This window comes from Podarcis erhardii (genome assembly GCF_964252035.2).
Source record: "Podarcis erhardii genome assembly, chromosome: 9".
Taxonomy (NCBI): domain Eukaryota; kingdom Metazoa; phylum Chordata; class Lepidosauria; order Squamata; family Lacertidae; genus Podarcis; species Podarcis erhardii.
Window position 1 is genome coordinate 28,648,686 of NC_138512.1, and position 11,243 is coordinate 28,659,928.

The 11,243-nt window shown below is 42.7% G+C and overlaps 1 protein-coding gene across 2 annotated transcripts in view; it reads right to left on the bottom strand.

The window, feature by feature from the left end:
- The window catches only part of FAM149A (family with sequence similarity 149 member A), a 31,162-nt gene extending 22,665 nt beyond the window's left edge, over positions 1 to 8,497 (bottom strand). Inside the window, exon 1 of one of the 2 annotated variants that reach the window (XM_081875767.1) lies at positions 7,893 to 8,497. In XM_081875767.1, coding sequence (XP_081731893.1) covers positions 7,893 to 8,317 — 425 coding nt within the window. In that variant the 5' untranslated portion in view covers positions 8,318 to 8,497. The remainder of the gene's footprint in view (positions 1 to 7,892) is intronic. The other variant, XM_081875766.1, reaches the window with a different exon arrangement.
- Between the last annotated feature and the right edge of the window lie 2,746 nt (positions 8,498 to 11,243).

The following is an 11,243-nucleotide window of genomic DNA, read 5'->3' on the forward strand; positions in this document are numbered from 1 at the left end:
AGTCATGATGAGTTTACACATCACCACTAGATGTCGCCATTAATTAGATTGTTTATACTATAGTAATTCTAGTTTTCTTCCCTTGTTCTGTCTAATTGAAATGAGCATACATTGTCTCTTATTTGTTAGCCTTTCATATATTATGGGCAATTTAGACATTCAAGCAATCTGTCGAATAAGAAACCTATAGAGAGGGTTCCTGTCACATTTCTTTCTTGTCTCTCTTCCTAGGGTAATATCTCTTCCCACTCCCACCCCCCCAGTATGCAGTCATGCAATTACACCTTTATATTACACAATTCCAGATGCCTTTGTACTTAAACAAAACCAACCAACACATACTATATACAAACTCTTAATTCATTCTATAGATTTTAATCCAGTTACGCTACTACAATCAAATTCAAGTTCATCACATAAATACCATACATTTTAAAAAATTAATCATAAGTCACTAAATCAAATCCAGAATTCATAAAGAATATAAATATTCATTAATTATGTAGATAGATTCCTTCAGGTCAAAACAAGTCATTCAAGTATTTGTGGCATTGATGTTTTAATTTTTACTTCCAACATGTTGCTTCAATCAGTTCTATGACTAGGTTCATCTAACTCATTACCATGCAAATAAATCAGTCATTAAAATATATTTTTAAGTTCTTGTAGCTACTTCCCCAATTAAAATAAAACCCAGCAGTAGAATCAAGTACTCGCATCCAAATTCATCTATCTCAAACTTTTATTAATTAGCACATCCATCAGAACTTGTGTGCAATCCAACCCCTCGTCACTGACTTAATGAAGGACCAGCATACCATTCTAGGTGGTGGTGGGAAGCCTTCTTCCCATTTACTCCATAACTTCTGTTGCTGCCTTCAGAGTTCCTCAGCATTTGTTGTTGTTGTTTAGTCATTTAGTTGTGTCCGACTCTTCGTGACCCCAAGGACCAGAGCAAGCCAGGCACTCCTGTCTTCCACTGCCTCCCGCAGTGGAAGTTTGGAGTTTGGTCAAACTCATGTTAGTAGCTTCGAGAACACTGTCAAACCATCTTGTCTTGTCGTCCCCTTCTTCTTGTGCCCTCAATCTTTCCCAACATCAGGGCATTAATTAGCAGCAAAGCAGAAGCTTGTGTGTTACTCACATCTGTTCCCCATTCCCCCCTCAGCTGAGATGCTAAATTATGCTACTGCAATGTGGATGGGTTCAAAGCATTACCCCAAGATAATCATAGTTCTCCCAAAGCCACCACTTTGGATTCCAACAGAAATCAAACATACACTTTCTCTGTCTTTCCAGCTTGCAGTTCTTCCAGCTTTTGGCTCACATAACAGGCCTTGTCTTCCATCTGAGTTGATGGAGGGGCAGCCTCACCCAGATCCACTTCCTTTGTTTCTCCCTAATGGCCCATCACTCAGGTGATCACCTCAACAGGAAGCTAGCCTGGCTTATATTTTAACACTTGCAGGTTCCAAGGGTTAGCAAGGTCTCTACATAGATCCCGCACCTCAAACTCATAACAAAAGTTAATTATGATTAGCTATACTTCAGTTCTGACAGCAGCATATGTATTAAGAAAGAATAGTGTCAATGGGGAAAAATGACTGCAATGTATTTTGTATATAAATAATTTATAAGTCAAGAAAAATGCAATCAGCTTAATTAACTGTCACAAAAAGGAGACTAATTAGTGTCTTGGTAGAGGTGTTTTATTTCTTTGGGATCAGATAGGAAGCATTTACTATAACAAGATCAAGTGTCCCTGAAACAGAAGGGATGGAAGGTTGAATAAAAATCTTGGAAATGGTCCATGTGCCTCTAAGAATGGTAAGAATACAATCTTATAACAAGGCACAAGCTGCAGATAGCAATAATCTCTCCATCATATTACTGGTTATATTATATAAGACCTGGTAAACATCGGTCCCTCCATTATGTGAAGTAAGGTAGGCTGGAATTAGAAGCAGGATCCTTTTGCTATAGTGCCATTTGAATAAAATCTAACTGATGTAACTGGTTAAAAATGTGCCACCCTCACTTTTTCTTCATTATTTTAAAATTGCATTTGAGAGTTCTATTTCCTTGATGTGATATTGTCTTCTCCCCAAACATGACTTTTTAGCTATGTGATTCAAAGCAATGCCCTCTTAAGCACTTGTAAATTTTGGTCAGAGTAACAAGTTTTATACGCTTGGCTTGGCTACTGAAAATATTTATCATGGTCTTGTTTTATGAAATATGTGCTTTCCCTTGGAAGAAGTTTATTGGAAATGTGTTAGTAAGGATGTCGTTTGCTGATGATCTTTCTAAAACTGTTTATTTATGGTCCAACTATGTCACTTTACATCTAATGTAGAGATGTAGGGATTCTCGAGCTACTTTAAGAGAAAAGGCAAGGATGAAGTTATTACCAGCAGTTCTAAAGAGTATCTACCATACTGTTAATCCATACTGGAATGCTGACACTGCTGTTATGTTATATTTTATTTTATTAATGCCAGAAATCAAGTCAGAAAAAAGACAGAAAAATTACTGGGATACAATGAGTTGGCATCAATATCATCTGGATGCTCTGTGAAACCTGAATGAACAAATTTTGTCTATTCCAGGCTAATTGCCTAATATAGAAGCAGCTGATATGATGCTCATCCTCATAAGAACCTTGAAGTACAATTAAAGTGGTTGCTAGACATGAGACTTCAACAGAGGAGTCTGAAGCATCTGCTACTCACTCTTGTAATAATGCAGATATAATGAAAGGCCTTGCTGAGTTTTCTCAAGTGGATTTATTATTCAGTTTCCAATGAATTCCAAGCTGCCCTTGCAAAATAGCACAAGTACATCTCACCACCACTTCCTTCTCCTCTATAATCATTAATAAAAGAAGAATACATTTTAAATCTTCTTGCTACTGTCAAGAGGATGTGGTTTTTGCCTATATTTTGGAAGCCATATTTTGGAATATTGTGTTGTTTTTGTTTCTGAACAAAAGGTTTCATTCAGTGCTAGCCCCCCTCAGAGTAGAAATAATAGTAGAAATAATAATAATAATAATAATAAATTTATACCCCGCCCATCTAGATGTATTGATGTTAATGGACATGCATAACATAGGTTTCAATATACTCTGAATATAACTTAGTTGAATTACAACCCAGTGCTCATTACTAAGCTATGCTTGAGTCTTAGCGACCAGACTCCAGAAATGCATCAGTGAGTTGCCCTTTCCTCTCTCTGGCAACTACCCTTGGCTCTGACCAGCACAAAGATTCTGAGTTCTATGTGGCCTTGGGATGTAGGAGAGATGTTTGCCATGTCGTCTTCAACAGCCAGGGGAAGAACGGAATTACCCCTCCTCCCTCTTATCTGTAATTCACAGAGAACTTGGGGAAGGGTGTTTTTCTGTTATCACTGGGTCTTTTTGGAAGACAGAATCTTACCTCGCTGACATCTGCAAAAGCTCAGCATAAGGAGAGAAATCACACACCCTTCAAGAGGACTGGGTCGATGGCAACCACAAACAAGGGCTGGCAATGAATAAACCATGCCAAAATCTGTGAATCCCTGTTAGCAACCAAATCAACAAGGCAGAGCTGTTTTGTTCATTACCAGGGAGCATTTACAATTGAAAGCAGAAAAGCTGTGCAAAACATGTCTGTTGAATAGAGGAACGAAACCTCAGGAGTAACATTACCGGAAAAAATGCATGCACACAAGCACATTGTAATCACATCAGCTATTCCCATGATGCTCACAACATTTGCTTGCAACTGACTTTCACTCATCAAAACCAAACTTGCTGCATGTCTAGTGGTCTTTGTTTTATTTATTTTTTACTTTATATTCCACTTTCCTATAAACACTTAATACTGAATACAGTACTCCATAACTTTTGTCAGCAATTGTTCCCGTGCTTTTTTACAAGGCCTTCCATGCATATGACGAAACTGTGAATTTGTTCACCAATAAGGTCATCCATATTGGAAACTTGTACATATTGGATAGCAGCAGTCTGTGATCAACCTATAAATCTGGCGAACATGAAGTTATATTTTCCCCTGCATCAGGCACCTGCATCTAAAGGCCTAGTTCACAAGTGCATGCAGATCCCTTGACAATGGCTGACTGTCTGAACTGGCTCCACTCTGAAACACTAAATCTGAGGTGACACAAGATGGAAATTTTACCTATGGCATTTGACCTGTGTAGGGTCATTTATACATACAAGTCATCACTTGATGCTTTGAGATTTCAGATGATGCATGTGCAAGCATGAACTGGCCCAATGCCTCCAATAGCTATTTAGAATTAATTCACATAATGGCTTTCGCACGTATTTTCAAACTAGGTTAACTACTTCTGCATCTTGAACTAACCTACGGTGAGTGGGCAAGCAAATGGGTTCATGCGCCAAGATCACCTGCATACATTAACATCAGCAATTAGAATTTTGCATTTGGCCAATGACACACCAAGAATCAATCTGGGCATATGGCAAACACATTTCCACAAGTAATTGAAAAAAAATCAAATTCAAATGAAACTAACTGGCAATATACTCTCAAAACTTTCATGTGAATTTATGGTTAATTACAATATATCTTAAATTTGAACTTAAGTGCCTGTTGACAAGCTACATTATTTTTTCAGCTTCAGTAAATTGCAAAAGGCCTTTCCAGTTGTTTTCTTAACCAGAAAACCCAAGCCCTGCATGTGGACTTCTCATCGGCGACTCTTGGCTGCGGTAAGGCCTGGGTGCTGACCAGATGGACATTTGGCCTGATCCAGCCATGCGTCTCTTATGTTCTCATGAGGCAATGCATTCCACACATGGCTGAATAACAATTGAAATAAATAGCATATTCTGGAGTCTAGGTAAACTTGAATTGGAACTCAGGGTAAGGAGGCTGCAATGATCAATATTTTATTAGGGTGTTTCTTCTAAAAGCTTAAGTGGAAATGTCTAATTAAAAAAATGCTAATGTGAAGGTATAGCCTTTCCTCTTCTAAGAGGCATATCTTATTCCCTCTTATGTATCTTTTTCTTTTCTAAAAGGCAGACAATGCAGGTTCACCACATACCTTCCTAATATGAATAAAATATTTGGTTTGCTATTAAACATATGCAAAGAAACTCAGCATCAAGAGAAGCATGTCTGGAGATGTTAAATACACCTTAGCAAACGTCTGGTAAAACATGTATAGTTGTCATCAGGAGACCCAACTTTTAATGTTAATTAGTGTTGTAGCTGTTAACACTTGCTAGATATATTTATAGATTATATAAATCGGCAAAGATATATTTCCAGGGCTCCGAGTGGAGGGCATTTGCCGTACGGCATGGTTGAGGCTCATCTGGAAAGCCCATCGTACTCCTGCATGGCCAGGGGATGGGATGGCTACCTGACACCCCCTCTCTGGCCACAATGGACCTTTCAGGTATGGGCAGGCAGCACCCACAATGCCAATTGGGAGCAAGGGCATGAGAGCTGTGCTCAGCCTGCCCCTGGCCTATTTAAGGGAGCGGCAAAGTGCAGGCTGCCCTCTTGGTTGACTGTTGAAGGATTTTCTTATTCATCCACCCACCCAGTCTGTTAGGGGCCCGCCCAGTGGAGGAGTGGGTGAGTTGCATATGGACCTTGCTATGGTTTACTCAGATGCCTTATTTGCAGCCAGGGAGAAATTCTCTCCTGCAAGCAAATTGGCTGGCTTGCAGGTTTTCACCTACCTCATAGCAACTGTCACAACTTTAAAGGATAAATAGCCTGCTAGAGGGGTCCTGGAGGGGCGGCTGTCTGGGAATCCGCAGGGAGACCAATGGGCCAATACCCCTCTCCCAATGGTGGCCTATGCAGGTTTGTGACACCTAATCCATGTTGGGGGTGACTCCTCATGGGGCTCCTAAGCTGCCTGATGCTGGATACATGCCCATTGCCTTAGCCAAACCTACTATTTCCCATAATCAATAAAGTTGTGGCCTAATTGAACCCAATATCAGTCTCCTGTGTCCATACATTTAAGCCTCCTTTGCACCAGCCACTAGGGCTGGGTGATATCTGGTTTTCAGCATCGTGATGTATATCAACAGCTAAACATAGTGATATACTGATATATCACGAGGTCTGAAATAAGGATAGAGCTATGTAGCAGCACTGGCTGGCTTCACAGTTTCCCCTGCATTGTGATTTTTATTGGTGCCTGCTCTTGTGATTCATTGCCCATTGCAGGAGGCAGGGGAGAGCTGAGCCGGCAGAGTTAACAGGGGCTGCAGGAATCGAGAGGAGCACTGGCTGACTTCACAATTTTTCCCACATTGTGATTTTTGCATAGCACACACACAAACGTATCATAATTTGTGATATATCTCCAGGTCAAAAAAACTGAAAACAATATCATGATATGGACTTCAAATCTTTTTTGGACTATATATCGATATATTGCCCAGCCCTATCAGCCACAGTCATCATGCACCTTTGGTGACAATGGGTGCCTCCAAATTCATATGAGGAACATAATACCACAATAATCATCTTGTTAGATCAGAGCAAAGGGCCCACCTAGACACACCTTCTGTTTCTGACACTGGCAACAAGTTTCTCCCATTTGCTCCATGACATGTCAATCAGAAGTCACAGTGCCTCGGGAGAGTGATAGCTCTATGGAGATTGGTCCTGAAACACAAACGCGAGGGTACGCAGGCACAACCTCTAGAGCAATTTCACAAGCAATGTTTTAGTGTCTCTAGTGTATCACTTTTGAAGCTATTGATGCAACAATACAAAATGGAAGCAGGTCATTCTTTAATTTACGAAAAGGTCCATTGACTGGCTTTTTTAATCTGTTGAAAATTGACATTAGTAACTGTGGGCATTTTCAGATATGAAATTAAAAATACTTTTGAGCTTCACTGCCTTTATCTATATACATGTGTGAATGCTAATAACAGTAGAAAGAAAGTGGTTGAGAACTCTTTTTATTCTGAATTTATAGCCTAGCCAATAACTTTTGAAATGTTTTTACATGCGCAGTTAGCGCTCATATGTTGGTCACAGAACACAGAATTTCTCTCCCACATTAAAAGCTTTCATACAGGACACAGGGCAGGAGAGACTGAAAATTATTTTATACCATATTGCTTTAAAGTATGTTGTTGAGCACCTTTAGAGCTATGACTGGCAGGTAGGGTCTATATGTGTAAATGGAAGAAGCATAAATGCACTGATCATATATAAAAGTAATTCAAAACTCCAAACCAGGAACATACAAAACACTTTTTTTTTACAGCTCTATCAGTTGCACAATTACTTGGAAGTAAGCCCCACTGAGTTAAATAGGCCTTACTCCCAAGTAAGTTCCCAAGTTGGGAACTAGAATATGAGGTTTATTCAAGATGAACTGGACCACCAGAAAAAATGAGATTTTGCATTTGCAATCTTAGAAATAACTTAAAACTTTTCTCCAATTAACAAAGCAAGTAAATCCCTCACCACCCCAAAAATACAAAGCTGTCTCTCTCAAAATAAAAAGGTCTATACAGCCTCATATACACAGAAAAGAATTTTGCAAAGTGCGCCCGCCCCCTTGTAACCTGTGATATTAATATTAATATCATTAACCAATTTATCATTATTATTATTAATTCACAATGTGGCATATATAGTACTGTATTCTCTTCCCAAACGATGAAGAAGTTACCACCTTCTGTACCTGATCAGAAACGCAGGGAAGCGGAGTTAGTGTCTCCTCGCCCCTTAAGGAGAAAATGTATCCCTTGGGAAGGCAACCAGTTGGCCAAGGAGCTACATCCCCCCGGAGATTATGTTACCGAGGGTAAAAGGGTCTGCATTTCCCGGGGCGCCCCACCTCGCGGGGTCCCCACGACTCCCACTTGCCTGGGCTCCGCTGCCTCTTCTGGGGGGTCGGCGTCGGGCGCGCCCTCCTCGCCGATGTCGGGCAGAGTGACGAAGAGCAGCTGCTTGCCCGCGGGCGCTGCCCAAGCCCCGGGCTCCCTCGGCAGGGACGGCGCCGCGGCCGCCGAGCGCGGAGAGCTGTTGCCTCCGGGGGACTTCGCCGCCCCGCCGGGAGCGCTTCGAGTGGCTGCCGCTATGCTAGACGAGCCCGCTGCGGGTTGCAAGGCGGCCGGGCGAGCGGGCAGAGACCCCAGCGGAGGCGGAGGAAGGGGCAGCAGCGCCTTGGGCTGAGGCGCGCTGCTGGAAGGGGAGGCGGCGGCGGTTGGCGAGTAAGGCGGAGACGAAGAGGAAGAGGGCTTGAAGAGTTTGGCAAACACGGTGCCCAAGTCGAGCACCGCCACCTTCATGGTGCCGCCTCCGCCCGGCCCGAGGAGCTTCTCAGCGTCTCCTCGGCAAGAGCGCCGCCGCCGCTTCCCTCAGGGACTCGGGGAGCGAAGGAGCGCCGTCTTTCACTCAGCCGCACGCTCGAGCGGCGAGGCGCGAGAGACTCCGCCGTCAGAAGGCGGGAGAGTCTCCTGGTCTTGCGGCTGCCTGGGGCCTGCCTCGCTCCCTCGCTGGTGCCGCCGACGGAGGGCGGGAGCGCCCGTTGCTAAGCTAAACAAAAAAGCGAGCGAGGCGCCGGCAATTGGGCACTTAGTAGCAGCAGCAGCTGCTCCTGCAGCCGCGCGCGCCCTCACCGAGCTCGAGGCGTCGGGAAGGAGGCGAGCAGGGAAGGGGCGTGCGCACGTCGGCGCCACAGCTCTGCCAAAACAGAAGCCTGCAGGCTTGGGCGGGAAGCCCTGTGGGCCCGCTCTTCATTGTAACGGGAAGCTTGCTTTGGAGGTTCTACTTCCCATATATTTTAAAGTATATGCCACCTAGTTTCAGCCCGGTGCTGTGTAGACATTTCCTTAGAAGTACGGTATGTAAAGCTTGGTAAAAGGCCTAAGTCTCACAAGAAGCAAGTGACGAGGGTCAACTGTTTCTCCCTTCGGACTGCAGGTGAAGGGCTGGGATGTCTGAATATGTTCTTCCCCTTTACAACAAATAACTCCCTGCCTCTAGAAAGCCATATGCCTCAGCAAAGGATCCCAGCCAAGCCTTCTCATTCATTAGCAGACTTGTAAGGAATGTGCTTGGAGAAATATTGTAAGAAGGTGAGGCCTCATCCTGAGGCTGTTTACAGTGGTACCTCGGGTTACATACGCTTCAGGTTACAGACTCCGCTAACCCAGAAATAGTGCTTCAGGTTAAGAACTTTGCTTCAGGATGAGAACAGAAATTGGGCTCCAGCGGCACGGCAGCAGCAGGAGGTCCCATTAGCTAATGTGGTGCTTCAGGTTAAGAACAGTTTCAGGTTAAGTACGGACCTCCGGAACAAATTAAGTACTTAAGCCGAGCTACCACTGTAGCTTAAATCTGCTTAAATCCACTGCTTAAACTGGAAGGACAGATCCTGAAGCTGAGGCTCCAATACTTTGGCCACCTCATGAGAAGAGAAGACTCCCTGGAAAAGACCCTGATGTTGGGAAAGATTGAGGGCACAAGGAGAAGGGGACGACAGAGGACGAGATGGTTGGAAAGTGTTTTCGAAGCTACCAGCATGAGTCTGACCAAACTGCGGGAGGCAGTGGAAGACAGGAGTGCCTGGCGTGCTCTGGTCCAGGGGGTCACGAAGAGTCGGACACGACTAAACGACTAAACAACAACAAATCTGTGAGATGTTCCCATTCTAAGTGTGCCACGAGGTTCCAACCCTTCAAATATATTTTATCGGATGAATTTGGCAAGAGTAGGTTTGAAAGTCTGTCGTTTCGGGATTGGGTGTGAGTTTTCAGGAAGCCCACTTTTTTTGCTTCAGCTTCCTTCCCTGGGTACATGGATCTGTAACAAACTTAGTTGACCCATCATGTGTGAAGAAGCCACGGGAGTTGTTTACACGTTAAAAAATAATATTCTTACTCAATATCTATGAAGAAAAAAAATCTTTTATGTAACTTGCATATTATTTAGTATATCAGTGAATAATTGTGTATGATGTGAAACCAACGACCTAAATTAAAACACATCCGGCTGTATTTAAGTGCCATAGGAATAGAAAACTGCTAAGCATTTCGCTCAGAAGTAAATCTGAGTTCAGCAGAATTCATTTCCCTAAGAAATGTGTTTAATAGCACAGTTCTGTGCATTTTTACTCAGAAGTACGGCCCACTGTATTTAAAGGTAAGACAGTGGTTTAAGAGTGGACCAGTGGGCAATTTCTGTTAGACCACATAATACCAACTGGTTGCCTGGATTATTCAAAAGGATGCTGAACAAGTTAGACTTTGGTCTGATTCAGGTGGTGCTTACATTCTTAAATTATAATTTACAGGAATACTCAGCAGATTAGTTACACCTTAATTCTGAATAGAACCAGATCATGTATTTTTGGTTTATAAACTTAAAACACATAATTGGATTTTGGTTTTTAAAAAGAGTAAAATATGCAAGAATGATCAGCAGCGTATTGTTAAGAACTGCATAATGCATTTATAGCACGTCTTGACAACTAAACTGCGACACAAAAAATGTGATTACCATTATCTAACAAGCTTTATTTTTCAAGAAAACTATTTCTTGTGCTGTGAAGAGAGCAAAGCAAACTCAAATTTCCAGAAAATCTTTTTCTTTCTTTTTTAATAGCAGGAATCTGGTCTTAGGAAAAAAACTGCCTTAGAGAAACATATTAGGGAAACAAGATTTGACTGATCTGTATAATCAGTTTATTGTGCAATAAAGATTCAGTGGGCCCAGGGCAAAGTTAGACATTTGTGCTATTACCAATTAACATGCAAGATTTGTTTCTTTGTAAATCGCCACTAGGAGATGGGGATAGACAACTAGAGACACAAATACCTCCCATTCTGGCATCTAGTGGTACTGATCTCTGTAAATGTGAGAGAGCATCCCGTTTCTGGCTTTCAGTATTAAAGTTGCATAGGAGTGTACCTAGGGGTTGGTTAGGTTCGACCCTGCCAAGGGCATAGTCCCAGAGGAATGCAAAAACCACATGTCTCTGCTGTGGCTCGGAGTCTGCCCACCTGCTCTCTGGGCCACTCCTCCATTGCTGTGGCTGCCTCAACAGAGCAGTGCAAGGGGCATACAGCTCCTTGCCAGAGAATGGCAGAAGGGAGCCTAGGTATGCCACTGAATGTGCAAATAGTGAACTGATAGTGTGAATTACAGTGCACTTCTAAGTATGTTTCCTAAGAAATAAGTCCCACAGTATTCAGTGGACATACTTCAAAGTAT